Source organism: Haplochromis burtoni, unplaced genomic scaffold (assembly GCF_018398535.1).
Source record: "Haplochromis burtoni strain Fernald_Lab_line unplaced genomic scaffold, NCSU_Asbu1 Contig_110, whole genome shotgun sequence".
In the NCBI taxonomy this organism is placed as follows: domain Eukaryota; kingdom Metazoa; phylum Chordata; class Actinopteri; order Cichliformes; family Cichlidae; genus Haplochromis; species Haplochromis burtoni.
In genome coordinates this window covers 1,689,669-1,712,801 of record NW_024582471.1, presented here as the reverse complement: position 1 = coordinate 1,712,801, position 23,133 = coordinate 1,689,669, and the positions used below count along the sequence as shown (strand labels likewise).

Here is a 23,133-nt window from a genome sequence, read left to right as displayed (position 1 = left end):
CACACACACACACACACACACACACACACACACACACACACACACACACCACAAGGCTCTGTTTGTTTTGGTATGAGCCCAGTAGTCTTGTGTTGTGAGGCTGCTCTCTATGATAAAGCATGCAGAGTTGGTCCCCTGTGGGTCCAGTAACATATGCAAACCTCTCCCTATTGCTGCAATAACATATGCAAAACAGCGCTGCTGGCCCCGGCCCCTACGCTCCCACCACCCGTTACTGTTCAGATCCCGCCCCCCTCTCCTCTTACACACACACAAGCCTGTTTGCTTCTCGGATTTTGTTTGATAACTGTGTGTGTGTGTGTGTGTGTGTGTGTGTGTGTGTGTGTGTGTGTGTTCCTTCAGACTTTAGTCTGTAACAGTCTGAGCTTTGTGTTGGCCGAAGGATTATCACAGCTTTGCCACCAGCAGCTAAGGCAAGGAGCAGAGGCGAGCAGGGCTTAGAGAGACACGGTGTATGTGTTGGGACAACTGTGGGAAAACACATTTGTGTGTGTGACAGGGAGAGAGTGCTCATGTATCTGTGCGTGCATGCATGAGAGGCCACGGATGGTTGGTTGTCTATGTCCACACAGTGGAGCCCTCAGGACCTTCTCAAATACCCTCGTACAAACTAACACACACACAAAAACGAAACCAACGCATCATTCCTCTTCCCAGTTTCAGTCCTTTTTTTATTTTAGGTCAGGCTGGCTTTATGCTTTATGTGTGTGATCAAAAGCTCTTTAGGTATCAAGGGAGTCTCTCCTGTTGTGTCTGATGCTGAAAGTCTCTTCTAATGCTTGTAAGCAAGTTTATGAAGAGACATGGACATTCTCAGAGTCTTTTGGGAAATGTTTAGGTAAAGCAGATATTTTTTGCTCATGCGCAGGGTTTGTTTGTGGTTCAATCCCTGTCTGCTCCAGTCTTCATGCCATTGTGTCCTTGGGCAAGACACTGAACCCCGAGTTGCTGTCTGTAAAATGACACTCGAGTGTAAATGTGTGTGATTGTTAGATAGAAAGCACTTAGCTGCAAAAAAAGCTTGTGCAAATGTGGTATGTTGTATAAAGCAGTTTGAGTGCTTGGATGGAGTAGAAAATGCACTATATAAGAACCAGTGTATTTTCTATTTAAAAACAAAAAGATGATTTCCTGCAGTATGTGCCTATTTACCTAGAGAACCTAACTTTACCTAACTTTTTTGACTGCTAAAAAATATAAAAGGAAGAAAAAAAATCACTCTGTAGGTGAACGAAAATGCATAAATACTGAAACAATCAGACTTTGCATCGGCAAAGATACCATTTTCTAATTAAATCTTTTCAAATTAGCTACATAGTTTCTTTTCTTTTTTTGAGGTTGCATGAAAATACCTTACTCTGAGTAATGATCACTGTGCATCACAGCCAACGGTCCCAATCTTTAATTCAGGTGTTTTCAGTCCCATTACCACAGGTGTATAAAATCAAGCACCTAGCTGTGCAATCAGCCTTTATAAACACTTTTTTAAGAACGAGTCCTTCTAAAGAGCTCACTGACTTTGCGTTTTGTCCTGTGATTGGATGCCACCACTGCAGCAGGTTAGTCTGTTACATTCATTCCCTCCTACATGTTTCTCAATTAGCTATAAGTCATATTTTTGAAAGTGTTTAGGAATCTCTGAAATGATCTGGCCGAACATGTAAAGTTACAGAGCAGTATCAGCAAGTGCCGAGGCGAATAGTGTGTAAAAGTCTAAATGTCCTCTGGTGTTAACATCAGCACAAAAACTGTGTTCCGACAGCTTCATGTGTTACCGCGACTGAGCAACTCCTGTAGGTGACATGTGCAGGTGGTACATGTGCTTTTGTCCATGTAGTGTAGCATCCACTGATGACCACCACAGCCAGCTGTGTTATTCAGATTTTGATGGAGGTGTAATTTTTTTGTTTTTTATTGAAATACTTATCTTAACCCACCAACTGACAAACATTAGCAGTGCTAGCATATAATGGCTTCCCCTTATCTAAATAATGATTTTAGCTCTTTATTCAGTCCTGTTCATTATTGGTGATTATTCCACTCAATGTTGGTACATGGCATTAATACAAAGCGAGTAGACTCTCCATAGACATAATCTGTGTAACTCAAGTTAATGCCCTTCACTCGCTATGAGTGATCCAGAACTGAACACATACCGACCAACAAGGAAAACATGTTGTTTTGCATAGCCATTGATGTTGACTCCAGTTTCCCACTCGGTTTAGACTTCAGTGGAAATGTTCTTGCTGCAAATTTATACTAAAATTATGTGTCATATTAGCTGTCGCTGCACAGCCATAGCTGTCACTCCTCACTAAACCATTTAAAAAAGATTTAGAAAGGCACCAACCTGCGGTGATCCCTTAGGGCCTCACTCTGTTTAGATGCCCGTGATAGGCAGTGTGAGATCAGAACAAGGAGAGGAAACGAGTTTGGGATAAACGTTCATCCCGTTAATTAATATCGGATGAGGCAGAGAACTCCTCGCATGCACACGCACATTCACACCAGGTATTCACACAACTATCACAGGTTGGTGTGAGAATAAGAGGGGGATTTCGTTTCTCTCTCTCTTTTTTTTCTCCGATGTCTCTCGTGCTTTCATTCATTCTGTGTGCTGGATCAGAGTATGTGGAGATAACGCAAGCCCAAGGTCAGGGAGAGGGAGAGACAGAGGGAGACCTACAGCCAATTTACATGAAAGATGAATGGAAAGAGGGGCAGGAAGGGTGGAGGTCGGGTGGGGGGCTCGAGACAGGGGCTGTGATCTCCTTGGGGTGCACATGTGTATGTGTGTGTGTGTGTGTGTGTGTGTGTGAGAGAGAGAGTTTGTGCTTGTGAGAGGTCTGTGATCTCCTGGCCTTTGTGATGGAGATGGGCCCGGCAGGCCTGACCCGATAATGACGCGACGCTCTAATAGCATTCATCCTTTCTGCCGCAAAACTACTCAAGCGGAAAAGAGAGGGAGAGAGAGGGGAAAAGTGTGAGGTGTAGATGTGGGTTTGCAGGGGTGTGTACGGAGGAGAGGGTGAAGCGGGAGGGGATGGGGAGGTTACCTAAGCTATGTTTAAGAAATGACGTGGGGCGCAAATCATTTGTAATCTCGGAATCAGGGATGAGAGAGAGGGAGGGGGCAATTTCTGCGCAGTTTTGTGGTTGTGTGTTTTGGAGAATAGCATTAGGGGTGTGTGTGTGTGTGTGTGTGTGTGTGTGTGTGTGTGTGTGTGTGTGTGTGTGTGTGTGTAACATTAGCAGTAAATGCACTCTGCCTGTGTCTCCTCTCTCTCTCTCTTTATCAGTGTATATTAGCTGTGGGCGCTGGAGCATGGAAGGCTTTCAGAACACTGGCCCGTAGGGGACGGGACCCCGTGTCCAACAAACACTCACACACACACAGTCTGACGCACACAAACACAAACACACACAGTTACTTATCATACAGGGTCATTACAGGCCTCTAACTATACCTCGGAAATCAGTGGTTTATATCAGCGCCCCATATTCTCTGTACAATACACTGCAGTCCGCTTCATTGAGAGCATGGGAATGATGGCAGAGGAGAGGGAGAATGAGACAGAAATGGGAGGTTAAGCCACCGTTTTATTGTGTCCATCGTGTTTATCGGGGGGGATCCGATTGTGGTTTTTATTTAAAAATATATTTTTGATTATTTATTTTTTTTAACAGACTAAGCATGGCCCTCCTGTGAAGCAGCAACCAAAGCGCAGCAGACACTCTCATGCCTACTGCTACAACTGCTCACAGAAGGGACACTTTGGCCATGTAAGTAACCCTCACTGTCTTTCTTTAGTCTACGCTGAATTGCCTGTTATATTACGTGTGTAGGTATTTGCCATTTTGTATACACCAAAAGAATAAAGGCCAAAGTGGAAGCAGATTCTTTAAAACAAAAAGAAACAATATTTTCTTTAAGGGATATATTTAATTGTAAGTACTTTTATTATTTGATTAAATAATTCTTTACTACTATTGTTAGGTCCAGTACTGCCTGACTGAGAAAAGTCACAAAATGATCTCATAATTTCAGTTTACGCAGCAGTTTGAGTCAGCAAGTTGAAATTTTGAACTAATAGCTTAAAACTTCAGCTTGGCTCTTGACTGGCAATTTTTATGTTTTTTGTGTGTGTTTTTTCCATTGTAGAAACAAGCTTCCATGACCCATTTGAACCAGGAACAACCCTGAAATTCTTCCAGCTTCTGTGTTAAATAAAAATAAATAAATTCTAAGAGTTCTCATTATTTGTATTCTAAAATTTCATAAACGCTAAGCTAAAATATCAAATCATCAATAGCTTGCTGCAGAGTCGTCACGTGAAGTTAAAGATATAAATTTTTTGCAGCTTAGTTATGTTGAGAGGTTAATTTATACTTAAAAGGCTATGCCAGCTTTATTACGAGGCTCAAATAGCAGCTTCATACAGATGTTTCTGGTCAAAATGGACTTTTTTGACAGCGGATAAGGAAACAAACACACAGACAGAGATTATTATAAGTAAGATATAACCTCCTACAGGTTTTTGTAATCAACAGTGTATTTCACATCCAACGTCTTCGGGTTTACTCATCAGGTTCCGCATGTGCAGAGTTGTTTTTTCTACAGATTCTAAAAGTAACATAATCAGTGGGATTTCTGTAGGACTGGATTTGACCTCATGTGCTGTGTTTTTATTATGTCATTTTAAATATATTGCAGGCCTTTTAATTCTGTGTCTTGTGTGTTTTCCACAGGCATGTATAAGACAGAGGATGTTCAGTGGAGTGCATCCCACAACCTCATTGATTAACCACTATGACACTGTGGAAGAGATAAGCCGCAGACAACACAGGATAAAGATCAGGGCTAAAGGTAAATCACATAAAGAAATAGGCCAGTAAATATCTATCTGTTTTATGGCTGCAGCTATTATTCATTTTTAGGCCAACGCCTCTTAGTAGCGTGTCTTGGTCTAGGCGCCGTACTAAGCTTTCCTCCATGGGCTAAAATCCTTGGGCTATATGCTTAAAAGCCTGGTCTGTGCCAGGACACCAACTAATTTAAATAAACTCTACCAATTCTGCCAAGAAGAGCGGGCAAGTGTGCAGCCGGAATGTGCCAGAAGCTTGCTGATGGCCACCAAAAGCATCTGAATGAAATTCAAAATTGTGCACTTGCTTCTTGTTTTTGTTTTTTAAGTCATTAAATGGTAAACGGCCTGTATTTGTATAGCGCTTTGCTAGTCCCTAAGGACTCCAAAGCGCTTTACATATCCAGTCATCCACCCATTCACACACACATTCACACACTGGTGATGGCAAGCTACATTGTAGCCACAGCCACCCTGGGGCGCACTGACAGAGGCGAGGCTGCCGGACACTGGCGCCACTGGACCCTCTGACCACCACCAGTAGGCAACGGGTGAAGTGTCTTGCCCAAGGACACAACGACCGAGACTGTCGGAGCCAGGGCTTGAACCGGCAACCTTCTGATTACAAGACAAACTGCCAACTTTTGAGCCACGATCGGCCCACAGCATTAGTGAGCTATGCTGTGCAATCATTCCCCCCTGAAAAAAGAACTGTTCAAAGCAATAATTAAAAGCTGTTCAGAGTGTGAACCGTAGTGTTGCACAGTTGCATATGAGAGAACCGTGTTTGGAAAAAAACTAAACACAACATATCAGCAGAAACACCTCACACCATCTGTTAAGCACGTTGGTGGAGGCGTGAAAAATTGTGCTTGTTTTGCATCCACTGCAGTCTACTGTGAACTCCTCTGTATACCAAAGTATTGTAGAGGCTTGGCTGAAAACAGAACAGTGATTAAAGCACAGCAGGAAAATGAAGAGAATCAAGGTGATGCAGTGACTGAGTCAAAGTCCAAACCTCAGCCTGTGCCCGTGCTCAGCAATGATTTGGCGAAGAGAACTGTGCACAAACAAGTGCCTGCAGACTGAAGCAACATTGTAAAGAAGAGGGGGGAAAATTCCTCCACAATCATGTCAGATACTGACAAAGTCATGCAAAAAAATTACTTTTGTCAACTTTTTGCTCCTAAAAGTTGTTTCATAACCTATTCGGTCCTTGGGAGTACTTAGCTCTTCAGACTCTGCTTCAGCATTTTGGCTTCGCTTTGTTAAACAGATATTAGTCATGTGAGGTTGTAGTTAAATGCTGTTAAGGACCAAATTAATGTTTTATGTCTTGGCACATAAGAGTTTTTATCCATCTGACTTTGTTTTTTCAATCATAAGAGAAAAAGATGAAAATCATCAAATCAGATCCAATTAATTATTTTTGTTTTTCTTTCCCCAGAACTGAAGAAAAATGGCGGTTTTCAATCTTTTTCTGAGGCCCTTCTCACACCAGGACCCCCAAAGAAGAAACGGAAGATCAGCTTTCATAAAACCAACCACCAGTCCTACCATACCCCTCGGCATACTCCTAACAACCACAATCCCAGGCCCAGCCATTTATTTTTTAATGATAACGACTTAAGTGCTGCAACACCCAAAACAAAAAAGTTTAATAAGTACAAACAACAGGAAAGCATAGGCAATGTTAAACCATGGAAACCTAAGAGACCTGTGCCCACCTCGAGAAACCCGCTGCCAGCCGCTAAACCACTTTTCAATGAAGCAGAAGACTTTCCCAGAGGGGGAGGGATGGGAGAGAACAAGAAGAAGAGGAGAAAGAAGAAGAAAATGAACCATGTCCCTTCAGCACAGCCAGGGGGACACACAGAGAAAAGATCTAATCCTCTCTTTGGCTCTGTTGGAGGAAAGGTGCATGGGCCTAAAGCAAAGCAAGAGAAGAGAAAAAAGAGGAAAAATCAAGCCCCCGCGACTGCTGACAAAAAAACTGGTGCGCAGATGTACCCTGCAGACGATAATCTGTTCTTCATTAAACAAAGAAAGGGCAGAAGATAGCATCCGTTTGTGTGAGGTTTCAATGTCAGAGTCTGTCAGGGCTCTGATCTCTAAAAGCAAAAGTTAAGACCGTGACTTTTAGGGGCGTGTCGCACGTTTCGTTAACTCAGGTCTCGACATAAATACCTGAAATTATTTTGGCTTTAAGGGCCTTCATGGGACCTTTTCACAAAATATTTTAACAACAGTCAAGAGTTAGGTGATGTGTATGATTTTTGGAAATATTAAAAGATGCTTCATTTAGTTGCTTCACCTCCAGGGTCCTGATTTTGTTCACAGTGGCTCGAAGTCACATTGTGATGCTTGAACAGAGCAGCATCTTTAATCTTGTTAATAACAGCTTAAAACGAGTCAGAACGCTGAAGCTGTTTATTTACTTTCCCCATGTGGTCAGTGTGAGAATACAGCTGTCCCCAGATTTAAACAGGAAGTGGCCCTTGTGTTTGGAAATTGACTATGTATAAACAGCAGTTCACAATTTAGTTAGTCCAGTAAGTCACAGTTCTGTGGATTTGTAATGAAAAAGGATCATGGCCTTAAAGGAATCTGGATAATATTTGCGTAAAACCAAAAAGGTTTACTAAAACAGTTTCAGGAGTAATGGTGACTTAAAATTTATTTCTTCCCATTGGTTCCATCGTGTTGCAAAAGTCTCATTTTAAAAAAAGAAAATTAAAACTATTTGCAAGTTCAATAAGCTGATTTCCCTGTGCTTCTGCTTTGAAAGTAGTTTTTTAATGTTGCTGCTGCTCTTGGAACCAGAAGCCAGTGTATATTTAAACACGTGTTTGTGACTAATTTCATTTTCAATTTTAACTGAAGGGTAAACTGCTGCTCTTTTCTGTAACCAACCCATGCGCTTGTAATTTTTCTGTATTTATGAGCACTAATGCATCTGTTACGTACAGACTAATAGAGCAGTGATGAAAAATCAGCAGACGCCTATTTAACCGTGATCCTCTGTCATTTGATGTTGGAGAACTCTGTCAAACCTGAAAAAGATCACTTCAGTCAGAACACAAGTATTTCTTGTATTTATTGAAGGTGATCACTTTCAGGAATGTTTTCTTGTAGTGGACTCAAACCACTGGTCCCAGATAACATGCATCACTAACATGTGGCCCCAACAGTGTTGATCATTTAAAATCAGTTGATGCGTTCTTATTTGTTATTGTCGTAGCTAAATGAAACCCTGAAATAGGAAATCGTGTGAAGTGATCCCTTTGTAATATGACCACTGGTTATCCAAAGTGTCTGAGGAAAAATAAAACTTGAATCTCTTCTGTGATTGAGGAAGAAAGCTTGGATTGCTTCTGCGCTCGCAGTTCTTTTTTCTTATCTTCAGTGTCATTGTTATTCAATACAATTCATAGCACTTGGCTCGGGTTGATAAATGTCATAGTGGAGGTTGATGGATGAATTTTAATTTTCCCTATGCTGGGGAAAAATAATTTGTGATCTATAACAATGAGTCACAAACTATTTGTTAAAAACCCTAAGTGGCCTACTGTTGACATTTTGATTGAGGTCCAGTCTTTCCACAGACTGAGCAACAGTTTTTCTTTACTATTTATCTGCTGTGTCGCCTTGTGCTTTCATGATTTCATGTTTTCAAACGATCAGCTTGTCAATTTTATCTTTATTTTTGTGATTTATTAAAGGCACGAGGTAAAAGTACACTGAAGACTGTCAACTGCTGCAGAAGATAGCTATATGAAAGTGCCATTTTTGTACGTGAGAAGAGCAATGAACTTGGTGATAGATGCTTCCAGTATGCATTATGGAGCCTAGTGCTCTGTGAAGGGCGGTAAAGACCGGTGGATGCTGTCACTTCTCCTTAATTTGGCTTCAGTCAGTGAACCCAGACAAACTACAGAGACAGCTGATGGAGGGATTTGAATGTACTTGCCTGTGTTATCAGACATGAGAACTGAAAGATTAAAACTACACTCACACTGGGACAGAGTGATCCAGACTTATTGTTCGAAACAAGTTAAACTCTTACACAGCTTTGATCTTTAATTGGCTCTTAAAAACATGCTTCCATTCCTCAGATGAATGAATCACAGTATAAAAACATTCACTGATAATCATCTTCATATTTCAATCTTTCAATTTATTTACTTTAAAGCGGATATACTTTATATCCTCTGCTGGTCTTTACTGACAGAACAGAAATGCTGATGAAGCTTTAAAAGGACACAGGGCTGCAAATGGAATTTTTTTTTAAAAATTTATTATTTCTGATCAAATAGTCTCATATGCCACAGGGCTTCTGTCCCACTCTTGGTGTCAAATAGGGGGAGGTCCAACAAAGGTCTGACACAGACTCTGATGGATACATCTGGCCCTTTTTATCTACTGTTCACTGAAGCCTCATCACAAATGTTCTACGTGGAAGGGTGGGTAGTAAGAAGCCATTCTTACGGAAATGTGGAGAAAGGATAAGGTATTCCAGATTATACAAACGTTTCACTGAAAATCAGTGGCAGCAGGTCACATGGGGTAGTAAGACAGAAATTTATAGTTTTAGTTCAAATCATTCCAGTATGTATGTAGGCAATCAGGAGAGAGTTGAAACAGTGAATGTCTACAGACATCTGTAAAACACCTTGGAGGCTCTGTCTTGATTTGGGGCTACATTTCAGCCAGTGGTGTTGGGGAACTTGTCAAAATGAATGGAATTATGAACACAGAGAGGTCCCTTCAGTTTTTCATCCACCATGTAAGATCATCTGGAAAGCATCTCATTGGCAGCAGCTTCATTTTTCTGCATGACAATCACTGAATGTAGTAAAGGATTATCTACTTCCCATTTAAATTGTAAAAATGTAAATAAATGAGAGTGGGTTAAGACTTTTGCACATTACTTTAAATACTGGTACCGTGATTCCAGTGACTGCTGTAGTTGTGTAATTATGTTTTTTTTCCTCTAGGAAAACAAAGATTACGCTTTCTGTAACAGTTTTGAAACAATCTTTCAATTAATTTTCTCTGGTTAAAATCGATGACTGTATAACTGTTTTCTAGAGTCATTGGTTAAAATAGTCCATGAAGGCCTCGCGCTTGTTATTAACCACAGTTACGACAGCTTCTGAATGCAACACGCAGGAAACTCGTGACGCAGAACGTCGCTCCGCCCGCAGCAGCAGGCAGTGGTGCTAACATCTTCAGTTTTTAGCCAGAAAAAGTTACTGAAGGAGCGCGTTGATCTCCCATGAGCATAGACACTGAGCTGGACAGACTGTTGACTCTGGCCAAGAAGAGAAATGGAGAACGGTACGTCCTCAACCGGTGACGCCCAGCTGGACCAGTCTATACGGCAGTGGCTGCAGTACGACAAGGTGAGCTGACAGCTAGCGTGCTAGCTCAGAGTGCTTCAGCTTTGTTGTAGTCATCAAACACATTCAGGGTTATCTTTGTACGAGCGATTTTATTTATTCTCGGGCGATACATGAAGATTCCAGTTAGTAACTTTGTGAGTTTAGTGGTGTCCTTGACTGGTCCTTTCATTTAAGCATGGATCAATGAACTTTTTGTGATAGTGCTCAATTTAGATTTTAATTTAAAGTTGTAAAAATCTGCTACTTGTTTACTATAATAAGTTGATATAAGTTTATATTGACTTGGGTTTTAATTTATCTGTATTTTCTGTTAAAGAAGTGCCCATTTCCCACGAATTACCTCAAATCAAGTATCTGCCAATGAATTACTAAATACATGATTATTATGCCTAAACCAAGAAGCGCAAAGAAGAACTGGATTCTTCTTTCTCTGTGAGAATTAGATGATAGCCTGTTAATAGTCTGGATAAGCATAACAGAAAGTAGATCTGATCTGTCATTTGAAAGCAGAATCTCATGTGTCTTAGATCTCGGCTTATAAAACACTGTAAAGGAGGATGTCCAGTTTCTTTAGCATTGTTTTGTCTCAAATCACCACGGACTTTCTGCTTGACCATCACCAATTTGCTAGAAGATTTTATGGTCTAATATTTGGACATATATAATGATCAGTGTGAAATTTCAGCTTCATATGTCATTTACTTTTCAAGATGTATAGTTCTGAAAATTATCTCTTGATTCATTTCCACCATATCTTTTTTTTCACATTGTGAAATCTGAGGCCATGTTTGAGCATGAATCAGAAACTATTAAAGATAAAAGCCTGAAATTTTTCACATTCTCACCTTAAAATGAACCAGGATGAGATGGATCAAAAAATGTCTGATTATGACTGGTTAAAGAATAAATAAACAAAGAAAGTAACCCGAATTATAAAGTCCAACATTTGAACACATAGTAATAATTGGAAAAGAAAACACACTGCAAAAAAGACAACTTTCTGAATGGGACATAGATGTATTTTACAAAAAATGCCAAATAAAACTTTGTCAACATGAAAAAATGCTGTTTTCATTCAACTTTAATCTGGATGGAGCAAATATGACAAATTTTTCTACAAAAGCAAAAATATAAGTAGGTCCTCTAATCCAAATAACGCAAAATTCTGGAGTTTAATGTACATTAAATTCTAATAATTTCACATCAATCATTACATACACCCAAATTTTAAACCATAAACTTTTCAGGGATGTCAGATGTGGACGAACAGAAAATATTGTAGAAATTTGATGCTTTGAGATGAGAAAGACCCTTAAGCATTTTAGCTAGAAACCGTCATAATTCAAACTCTTTTTTTTTTTTCTTAAATAATCTTTGTCAGCTATTTTACATCCAACCAACAAATCAAGTCAAAGAAGCCCTTGTTCACACAAAAATAGAAGAAGTCGTTCTCCGGGTTGCGTAACTCGTGACCACTCCACGAACACTGACCTGCCCTCCCCTACTAAATTAGTTTGAAGCTATTTTACTTCCAAGAACACGAGAGCTAAATTAAAGTCATCATAGAGCCCTTTTGACATTTCACCCTACAGAATTAATACTGATCTGCAAGGTTTTAACAATTACAGGTAGTTTTTCTCTACTTCTCCTCCTGTCTTACGTGTAAAATTAAACCAGTTGTGGATTTCATGGTAAACTGAACTGTGCCTACTTTATGAAGCCAGTCATCTGCTTGTGAGTGACCAGTGGTGTTCCCCAGGGCTCTGCTCTTAGACTTCTCTTATCTTAGGCAGAGAAGTTTCCACTTGGGTTACGTATCCACAAACATTCATCACTGCAGGTTTGCTTTCTTTAAAACCAGAAGTCAACTTGTGCTTGTACTCAAGTGTCTGTTGTTACTGAGTCTTTTTCATTTTAATGATTATAAATCCAAAAACCTTTGTTTGGTCCCCAAACATTTGTCCAAATTTTGCAGGAGACTCTTCCTCCTGTCTGCAAGCATCAGTTATTCCTAATATTATATTTATTTTTAATATTTACGTCATTATTTTTATAAATACTACAAAATAACAGAATTATTTAGTGGAAAATAATTTGAAATTATAAATCAGTAAAACAGATTATGACTCAGATTTTATAATAACCCAGTCAGCTGCTGGTCATACATTCTGGTATGTTGGTCATTACTGAAACAGAACCAGTCACATGGTCTTAACATGCTTACAACACAAATGTATAACCAAACTAACCCGGCTACTACCCGACTATCAGACCTACACAAACACAGTCATTCTTGGCCTTAAAGACATATGGGATGTCACAAATTAGGTCACACTGGAAAAAGACCCCAGATTCATTAGTCTTGAGATAATTGTGTTACAGTGGCTTCCTCAGGGGTCCACGTGGTCAGAAGTGCCGTCCTGTCTGGACGTTCTCGTAGTAATTCCTAAGTAGACTGATTCTTACCCTCTAAACTTTCCTGTTGTCTATAGAAGCTTTTGTGTTGGGTTTTTTAATGCTAACTTTATCATCAAGTGACAACACTGTAGACAAGATTTTAAATCTTTAATTGTGTTCGTTTATTTATTTATTAATTTGTGGATAATAAAACATTTCCCTTCCCCAGAACCCCAAAACGAAATCCATGGTGCAGGATATGGTGAAAGAGGGAAACATGGAAGCTTTGAAGAAGTGTTTCTCCTCCAGGATGGAGTTTGGCACAGCAGGTCTGAGAGCAGCCATGGGGCCTGGCATATCCTGTATGAACGACCTCACTATTATTCAGACCACACAGGTGGGTCAATACTGCAGCTCAATACGTTTCAAGTCGCATGCAAAGTTGAATGTTTCCGTTTTTGATTTTTAGTCTTTGTTTTGTGAAGAAGTTGAGGAATGCGAAGTATTTTATTGTCACCCAAAACCCCCCAAAATCTGTTTCACACTTTATTTTATAGCTGAATTTAAGATCGTATAGATTGCTTTATAGCACTTCATAGTTTATTCCTGAGTTGCTGCCTGTGTGTGAGTCAGACCTTCTCCTTAGTTCCTTTCTGGCTCTAGAATAATGGAGATTGCTGTTTTTGCACTGAAGATCTGACACTGCAGGATCGTGAAACTATATATACAAGCAGTCCTTCAAATCACTGATTTGTATAAAAGCTAGCTCAGTTTTATGATGATTGCTTTTATTCATATTGTTCTGAATATATATCCAACTTCATGTTCTGTAATTATTATTTTGTGATTTTTATCTGATTCATTGCATGATTGAAATTGTTATAATCCGGGTTAAAACCCATCAATAGTTTGTGCCTTTTTTGTGAGAGGTGCTGTGTGTATATATATTTATTTAAAGTTATAATCAACCATTCTCAAGAAGACCTTTCTCTTGTATCTTCCGATCATTTCCTCCCTGACAGGGTTTCTGTTGCTACCTGGAGCAGAGTATTGGGAACCTCAAAGAGCGAGGGGTGGTGATCGGGTACGACGCTCGTGCCCACCCTCCCAGCGGGGGCAGCAGCAAGCGTTTCGCCAGCTTGGCTGCGGCTGTATTCATCAGCCGAGGAGTCCCTGTCCACCTCTTCTCTGACATCACCCCCACGCCCTTTGTGGTAATCACTTGGTTTCCTGTGTTTTCATCACTTGGGTGTTTTTTTTGGATGTTGCAACACTTGTTCAACACAGTCAAAAAAAATTTAAGCAAATTCCAATTTAAAAAAAATCCACTCACTTTCCTTCAGTGTACAGTGCAACATGATGCATAACACATGTAGCAGTCATCAGATTATGTTCACTTTGAAGAAAGAGGATCTGTGATTAGCAATTTAGGCTTTAGACATCAATACCACTTAAGTCTTGTTTGTATTTCCAGGTGATTATTCAATATATCTGTTTATCCACTTATTTTATTCGGTTTTTGCTCAATTTTCCTGTTGCATTACTTATTTTCCTTGTGTAATAGTGAGAGCAGCACGCAATATTTATCTTGTTTTTATATTGCACTTTCCAAAGCCAAGCTGTAAAGTGCTAGTCCAACACGTGAAAAAAATAAAATACATAGAACAACAGGTTTCAACAAGTGATTTTAAAAAGCCAGCAGATAAAAATAACTTTTAAGAGAAGATTTTAAAGACTGCCTACCTCAGATGTTCAGTCAGGGAATTCTGTATGGCTTAAGAAACAAGCATAAAATGTTTCAATCACTTCTAAAGCTATGAAGTCGTCAGTGAAGAGCTGCAAAGGCTGCTGTAATGCACCCTCTCCTTCAGCTACGTGTTAGAAGCCTAGCAGCTAGTAGCCTGTTTATGTTACGCTGGTGTAAGTAGTCAACTCTGGAAGAAATAAAAGCAGGACCTTGTTAAGTCATGCTGAGATAGGAGTGAATGGATTTTAGGTGTCTGTCTAAGCTGGATGAAACAGGACTCCATGAAATTTTAGACACTGTGCATCAAAAGATGTCAGATTCAAAGATTAGCCCTGGGTATGAGCCTACTTAGACCAGAGGAAAAATCCACAATCATTCAGCCTTAGTGAAAATGTAGACTATATCTCTGCAGGATTTGCCCAAAGGCCAGCATGCAAACACACAACAGTGGTTTAGGCCCGTTCTCAGTAGGCATTCATCGATAAGTCAACCAAATATTAGTATTAGCCAATATCTGCCTTTTTCTACTGATGTCAGCCCCTCAGCTTAAAAATGTCATTTGCTGATGACAGTGATATTTATCAATCTGTGAATGTCACATCAGGTTTATGCTGCTGATGTTTTTCCATTATAACACTTTTATAAGCATAGCCCCAGAATTTCATAAAAGCGTATTCCTCATTCTCACTTTTTCATCCTGATTTTATCTTTCACTGCAGTTTTGTGGGAAAGAAAATCTTTGTGTAGCACAGTTTTGTTGTGAGTCTTCAGACAAAAAGGAAAACGAGGGAAAATGTCATTGAGCTGCTCAAATTCACCTGATGTTCTCCCAAAGTAATTAAAAAAAATTAGATTGACATTTTCCTTAAGTGCACCTTGATCACGAGTAATTGCTTCCATGATGGCGTTATAGCAGAAAACATTTTAACCATTTGGCTCTCAGTAGAAATGAATGCATTCCCTCATAGTAACCAACTATAACATTGTTTTATTAGTAACATTTTCAAATAGGCTTTCTTTGTATTTCTTACTTTTTTCTTCTTTTTTTTTTTTCTTTTTTTTTTGCTTCTGCATGGTGTTCTTAAAATATTTATCATATATGAGGTACTATTGTCTTTCTCTCATTCTCATCGTAGCCTTTCACAGTTTCCCACCTGGGTCTGTGTGCTGGTATCATGGTGACGGCCTCTCACAACCCCAAACAAGACAATGGCTACAAGGTAAGACCTCATCATTGCCTTGTCTTTCTTCCTTAAATGCATCAATAGCTTACTGATAGTTTTATTTATAATCTCTGCTAATTTAAAAATTACAAAGTTCCAATTTCTTTCCCATAAATTTCTGAAACATTTTAGTTTTTTCTGGTTTTGTCCTAGGTGTACTGGGAGAACGGTGCCCAGATTGTGACTCCTCATGACAAAGGTATATCTAAAGCCATTGTGGAAAACCTGGAGCCTTGGCCTGAGTCGTGGAACACGGAGGAGGCTCTGAAGAGCACTTTGCTCAAAGAACCCTATCAGGATATTAACACAGAATACTTCAAAGCCATCCAGAAACACTGCCATCACAGGTGCTGCATAGATACACAACTTGCTGAGCAGCATGTACCATTTAAAACATGCTAGCGATTCTACTGTGTAATGTTTTAAATGCATAAGCTGCCATGTAGGCCGTACAAGTACATGATGCTTCGAGGTAAAAACTGTGGATATTCATAAATCATGTTTTGACTTTTTTTGCAGGGAAATAAACAAGAAGTCAGAGGTGAAAATTGTGCATACATCTGTGCACGGTGTTGGTCACACGTTCGTCCAGTCAGCATTCAAGGCTTTCGATCTTCGTCCTCCGTACGCAGTGGAGGAACAGAAGGATCCAGACCCCGAATTTCCCACCGTTAAATATCCTAATCCTGAAGAGGGAGAGGGAGTCCTGGTGCGTAGTCAACATTTGCCACACCCAATCATATGTACAGTTGTGTCCGTAGGTTTTTGGACAGTGACACAGTTTTAATGTTCACGATCATGGTGGATTTTAAATCAGATCATCAAGATGTGATTGAAGTACAGACGGGGAGTCTCGATTCAAGGGTTTTTACAAAAGTATCGCATTACTGTTTAGGAATGACAGTATAGCCCTGTACACTTAAGAGTTCATCCTGCGCCTGTTTCACTTTGTTTGACGATGACACACCTTCCTCTTTGAGAGTATTCTTGACATTTTGTGAAGTTGTTTTTCTTAACTAAGGAAATAATTTTGTAATCATGCACTTATTCTTCTTGTATTGAGATTTCCAGTGTACAGAAACCAAAATGAAACTACAACAAATGTTTCACTGGCCTAAAACATATACAGCTGACTGTAGTAGATGACTGGTTTTGGTTGATTGTGTAACAAGTGATTGCTTGTTCTTGCAGACATTGTCATTTGCACTGGCAGAGAAGGAGGGGGCCTCTGTGGTGCTGGCGAATGACCCTGATGCAGATCGACTGGCCATTGCTGAGAAGCAGGAGAGGTGTGTTTGTGTGCATATACAGCTTTAATAGTGTTTGCAGCAGAGTTTGACACAAACTCATTGGGCAGGTTTATTAGGGTTGAATGAATAAAAATTATGGTGACCCACACATTTTAGAGCTACTCAGGACCTCCAGCTGCTCAGTTCTGGGTCTTCTTTGTCATTGTTTTACATGATGATGATTTCATCTTTTCAGTTGGTGAATGATCAGACCACTCTGCACCCAGACTCTTGTAATAAATGCAGTGTGTAGTTTGGCATCAGCTTGCTGAAATATGCAAGGCCTTCCCTGGAAAAGATGTCTAGATAAGAGCATGTGCTACTCTAAAACCTGTATATACCTTTTAGCATTGATCATGCCTTTCCAGATATGCAAGGCACCAATTCACAGATGCAGACTTTTGAACTGATTGCTGATAACATGCCGGATGGTCCCTTTCCTCTTTAGGCTAGAGAACAAAATGTCCATTTTTTTTTTCCAGAAATAATTTAAAACTTCTATTAATCTGACCGTGGATCAGCCTTTCTGGATCATCTTCATATGTAGCTTCTCCTGATTAAGCTTTAACCTGAATTTGTGTAGACGGCGAGGTGAACAGAAGGGGGTTTCTGAGCCCATGCAGTAATTTCCATGACAGATTCATGCATGTTTTTAATGCAGTTCTGCCTGAGACCCACTGAAGATCACAGGCATCCAATACTGACTTTTGGCCTTTTTCACGCGCACATAGAGATTTTTCCAGATTCTCATAATCTTTTGATGACATTATGTGTTGCAGATGAGAAGATGTTAAAAGTCTTCACAATTGTTTCATTGAGGAAGATTTTCACAGTTTGTAAATACAGCTTTTTGCAATTTGGTGAATCTCTGTCCATCTTTACTTGTACGAAACTCTGCCCTCTCTAAGATCTTCTTTTTATACCAACTTATGTGACTGACCTGCTGCAATGTAACAGTTTAAACATTGCATATTACAGAATGCTTTGATGATCACAGATCGATGACCCTCTGCATAAGGTATGTTAGCTTGCCTTCACTTCCATAACCTCTGTCTGTGTCTGTGTTAGTGGACGGTGGCGTGTGTTCAGTGGTAATGAGCTGGGAGCATTGCTTGGCTGGTGGCTATTTCGCTGCTGGAGGGAGCAAAACTCAGACGCTGCTGCTGTGAAAAACCTCTACATGCTGTCGAGCACAGTCTCATCCAAAATACTGCGCGCCATTGCCCTGAAGGAGGGATTCCACTTTGAGGTAACAAAGTTGTTTTTAAAATAAGATCAGTTAAATTTCCCCATGCATCAAAAGATTCTGTAAGATGGGCCTAACTGGAGAGGAGTGCTTGTATGGAATTCCTGCTAGTAATCATATTTAGAAGAAACTGAGATAAATTTAAAAAAAAGGGCTATGAGACTATTTAACAATACTGTTTTAGGTTTCACCACCGCACGTGTTTCAGATTGAATGTTTCAAACCATTCTCCGTGATTATTGTTAACCAAATTTCTTACATAATGTTTGGACAGGAAACACTAACAGGGTTCAAGTGGATGGGTAACAGAGCCAGAGACCTTTTGGACCAGGACAAGACCGTGCTGTTTGCCTTTGAAGAGGCCATAGGTATTATCACACGCAGCACACACACGAATGACTGTTTTCAAACTGAGACCAGTCCTGATTCATGCTTTGTGGCTAATGCACACAATGATCTCCACAGTGTCACAAGCTGAGTTAATTTTAACTGCCTAAAAGTATTCAAGTAACATAAATTTGTGTGGGATCAGTTGATGACAACAACATTTTTCTGTTTGAGTTTTTGGGAGCTCACAAGATCTAAACTAAAGTTTAAACTCAACCTAAATCTAAACCTTTCAAAAACTTGCTTGAGGATTAAAAAATAGCCTTAAAGTGATGGCAGTAATGAAACTGAAATGTGTAGTCACCTGTTGGTGATCTAAACTAGATATATAAAGTGCACAGTGACATGGAAAAGTAAAGTTACTATGAACGGTTAAGTGAGAGGTGTGTGAGCTGATCGCTGAAAGACATGAAGTTAATTTTTAACTTCTTTTGGGCCTTTCAGCTTCAGAGACCTTTATCCACAAACGTCTTCTGCTGTGGCAGCTGTCAGCAGCCACGGCTTCTCTAAACAGCTACCTGTGTCTATGAAAGTAAAGAAAGCTGGTTCCTCATCTCATAGTTTAATCAAGAAGTGGCAGTTAACAGGAACAGAGGAGGTTAAGTTGAGATCTGTAAGACCAAAAAAGGGAGAATTGCTTGTAGGTTTGCTAAGAAGACCAAGGACAACCCCTGTTTAACTGCAAAAGACCTTCAGAATGAGTCACCAGCAGTACACTGAGGACTAAACAAATATGACCTTTATGGAAGTGGATGAGCTTTTTGGCTGTAGTTGTTTCCACTTGCAAAGCTGAAAGTATTTGAGTGGGAGAGGGAACAATAGATCCAGTTTAATATCAGCGAATAATTCTGGAAGCAAAGGTCACACCATTTCATCTCTGACAAGGAAAGTATCACAAACTCACCTCAGACTTCACAGTGGACTAATTCAAGAGGTGCAAGATGATGCAGAGCTCTCACAGTCCCCTGAACTAAACACCACTGAAAACTGTGACCAAAGGTTGCATCATTACTGTGAATAGAAATGCTTCACTTTCTTTGTGCCATCCTGAAGTATACTTGCATGTACTGATACTGAAATATTTCTGTGGGGAAAAAAAACAGTTGCGCTTTACAAGTGAATCTAATCACACAACATAGCGCAATCTTGGTAATTTGGTTAATGAAAATATGAGTCATCAAAATTAAACATGTAAAAACATCAGATTCATGTGATGTGATCTCAGTCTTGATTATTAAAAGGTTTGAGCCGTGCTGACAGTCAAACACAAAGGCTGAGTTAAAAATAAAAGTTGTTTGGGGTTAATACGATTGTTAGTAAGTCCAACACACACATACAACATAACAGCATAGTTTCCAGCATTCCTATATAATAAGATTATGATACTATAATTGGAATCTCATTCCTTTGGATACACTGCTACTAAAAGAAGTGGCAGCTGACTACAGCAGCTGGAGGTTTATATAGTCTAAGTGAACTCTGTGTGTGTGTTGCAGGGTATATGTGTAGTCCCTCTGTATTGGACAAGGATGGAGTGAGCGCTGCAGCCATAGCAGGAGAGATGATTTCCTTCCTGGCGACTAAAAAAATCAGTCTTTCTCAGCAGCTCACTACAATCTATGAAGAGTAAGATGCACACACTTGCGTACATTTCACCTTAAACTTTGAATAACCTAAAACTGCAGGCTCTAGCTCTGTCTTTGATTATTTCTTATCATCAGGTATGGCTACCACATCAGCAAGAACTCTTACTTTATCTGCCATGACCAGGAAGTGATCCGCAGTCTGTTTGAGCGTCTGCGCAACTATGGTGGCACAAAAGACTCGTATCCCACCGAATGTGGTCGTTTTGCCATCGACGCTGTGCGAGACCTGACCACCGGCTATGATAGCAACCAACCCGATAAAAAAGCTGTAAGGGCACAAACTTCACACCTGCAGTTCATACACTGAGAGCATAACAAACCTCTTAATTACACATTATAATTGTGTAAGAGTTTCCTTTTAAAACAGTTGTTAGTTTTAAACTGCAGAAGTTTTGTGTTTTTAATTTTGCTCGTCTTTCCAGTTTTATTTATTTTAGTGTGTCTCTCCCTCTGTCCATCTAACACTCCTTCCTCTCCTCTCTCAGGTTCTTCCCACGTCTAGCTCCAGTCAGATGATCACCTTTACCTTCTCTAATGGGGGTGTGGCCACCATGAGGACCAGCGGCACAGAACCAAAAATCAAATACTACACTGAACTCTGTGCTCCTCCTGGTAACAGGTAGGTTACTTTAGAGGCAAAGCTAATATAAGCAAACTATAGAACTGTTAAATTTTTCTACACCCTGCAAAATGGCTTTATACATCTTCTTTTGTCTGATATCAGCCCAAATCCTGAAGGAATTTAATGATGGGCAAAAACGTTTTTTTGGTTTTGTTTTTTTTTTTTTGTAGGAATAAATAGTTGTTTTATTTTCTCTGAAGATAAAGAAACTCCACAGTTTGAAATGTCATAACTGAACAGTGCAACTCTAGTAATCCCTCATAAATGTCAACGGGTTTTTTGTTTTTGTTTTTTTGTCTCTAACAGTGATGTGCCGCACCTGAAGAAGGAACTGGATGACTTGGTTGATGCCATCATTGAAAACTTTTTCGAGCCAGATAAGAATAAGTTGCAGCCAAAGCCACAGTAGCACAGATGGGTCTGTAACAACAAGCAGGACAAGCTGGGCTTAATATCTCTGACCAGCATGCCACATGTTGTCTGAATTCTCCAGACGAGATTCTTTTTAATTCTGGCTTTACATCAATTCATAAACGTGTTAGTGACAAGTTAATCATGTGGCTCTTTTACAATTTGGAGAAATCATGTTGTTGTTGATGATAATTAGTCATTTTAAAATGATCTCAAGGGTCATGTGTTCCTATATTTTCAGTAGTCAAAATGTTTCACAGCTTCATGTTTTTGTTTTTTAAAATTCAGTTTACCTCAATGCTGGAGATCTTAAAGCGCACAAGTCCAACCATCTTACACCCACAGCCATTCCTGTTTTCACACTATTATGCTTTCTGTATTTCCTGTTTTGATGACATGCATTCCACAGTGTGCTTCAGCATCATTTGCTTTGCTGCTAATGTCAAGAATTAGAGGAGTGTGTAAATGAGAACATTAAAAGTTTATAGCGCCATCAAGTGGAGACACCGACTCCTCGTTTCTTCATACTGTATAATAAAATGTTAGAAGTCAGAGGTTTTTTGTTGTTGTTTTAACTTATTTTCAGTTTAAATTCATTTGATGGAGAATAAATAATGTGCGTGTTCCGGTATTCTTCATGCTGAAAAATACAACTTTACTAAATAAAGATTCTGACTGTACATGTGGAGGTAAACGTGAAGTAACAAAAAAAAACAACACAAAAAACGAGGGGACACACTATCGATCTGTTTTGTGAGTTCCACGACGCGCACAGTTGTCGCCCCTGCATCCTTCGCCAGCGCGCACACTCAGCATGCACTTGTCATGCCCCATCTGAGTACAGAGGCGAGGAGGACGGTAGGATTTGGTCTATCTATATTTAACTCGAGCTGTGTAAAGGGCTCTCTCTCGTTCCTCTGTCTGTAGGCAGTTACTCTTACACCATAAGATTTCTCTCGGTGGTGGTTCTGCCGCTAGCCACGACAGACCGGCGTGACCGGGACAGGTAAGGAAGGAGGAGAAGATGAAAATGTTAAACTGATTAAAACCGGACGTTGTGTGCGTTGGGAATCTCGGGGTAAACAATATTTGTGCGCGATTTGCTCCCCGCACAACCCCCGTGCGTAAAAATAAACGGCTACGTGCGTAAAATGACCAAAACCCCGTTACGATCCGTTGTTTGCCGCCCGCTCCTTGTATAAAAAATAGCTTTCACTTCCGCGTGATGCTCTCGAGCAGCATACAGATCTTGAACGTAGCACCGCTGATGAAGTTAACGATTTATTTATATTAAGGCAGGTATGAAAACTTTTGCTTTTTCGGGACTTTAACGTGATCGTTTTGGTTAAACGGACAATGTATCTTTACTTAATCTTGTACTCGTGTCCTAGTATTAAGGTTCTGACGCTGTTGTGTAATTTCTCACGGATTTTAAATGAAAAACGTAATGTGCAAACACAGGTGAGCGGTTATGTAGAGCTGTATGATTAGATGAAGTGAGGGGGTCCCTTTCCCCTCTGTGACAACTAACCGGTCAAATATGATATTTGAAGGATTACCATAATTTGTTTGTGTGTCCTTGAGAATGTACCACTGAGTCTCTCACACACACAAATCAGGTGATTCATAGTGTCCTGGGGAAACTGGCCTCATTCTACACTAAAAGCAAAGTCGAGCAAACATCAAGCTACAAGATTAAGTTCTAATTTGCAAAGTAAATGTTTGTGTAGCACATTTGTGTTCATTTGAAATCTCATAAGATCAAGCTAGATTGCAAATGCCTGCGGCTGTCCTTTCAGCTGTTTACTGGCTCTGATCTCTAACTGATATTTTGTAGGTGAAGTGGAGGCAAGCAGCTGCCTCAGGTCACAGAC

At 39.9% G+C, this 23,133-nt stretch overlaps 2 protein-coding genes across 5 annotated transcripts in view; both read left to right on the top strand.

The window, feature by feature from the left end:
• zcchc7 (zinc finger, CCHC domain containing 7) overlaps positions 1 to 8,247 on the top strand; it is a 51,350-nt gene extending 43,103 nt beyond the window's left edge. For 3 of the 4 annotated variants that reach the window (XM_005928315.3, XM_014335502.2, XM_042223413.1), the window contains 3 exons: positions 3,709 to 3,804; positions 4,771 to 4,888; positions 6,334 to 8,247. In XM_005928315.3, coding sequence (XP_005928377.2) covers positions 3,709 to 3,804; positions 4,771 to 4,888; positions 6,334 to 6,947 — 828 coding nt within the window. In that variant the 3' untranslated portion in view covers positions 6,948 to 8,247. The other variant, XM_014335503.2, reaches the window with a different exon arrangement.
• A 1,741-nt stretch (positions 8,248 to 9,988) lies between these two features.
• On the top strand, positions 9,989 to 21,753 carry pgm2 (phosphoglucomutase 2). Its single transcript, XM_005928314.3, has 13 exons — positions 9,989 to 10,291; positions 12,918 to 13,085; positions 13,711 to 13,902; positions 15,572 to 15,655; positions 15,812 to 16,005; positions 16,178 to 16,367; positions 16,850 to 16,947; positions 18,016 to 18,196; positions 18,468 to 18,561; positions 20,077 to 20,206; positions 20,302 to 20,494; positions 20,712 to 20,845; positions 21,155 to 21,753. The coding sequence occupies exons 1-13, from the start codon at positions 10,217 to 10,219 to the stop codon at positions 21,255 to 21,257; spliced, it is 1,836 nt and encodes a 611-aa protein (XP_005928376.1). The 5' UTR covers positions 9,989 to 10,216; the 3' UTR covers positions 21,258 to 21,753.
• Positions 21,754 to 23,133: the final 1,380 nt, after the last annotated feature.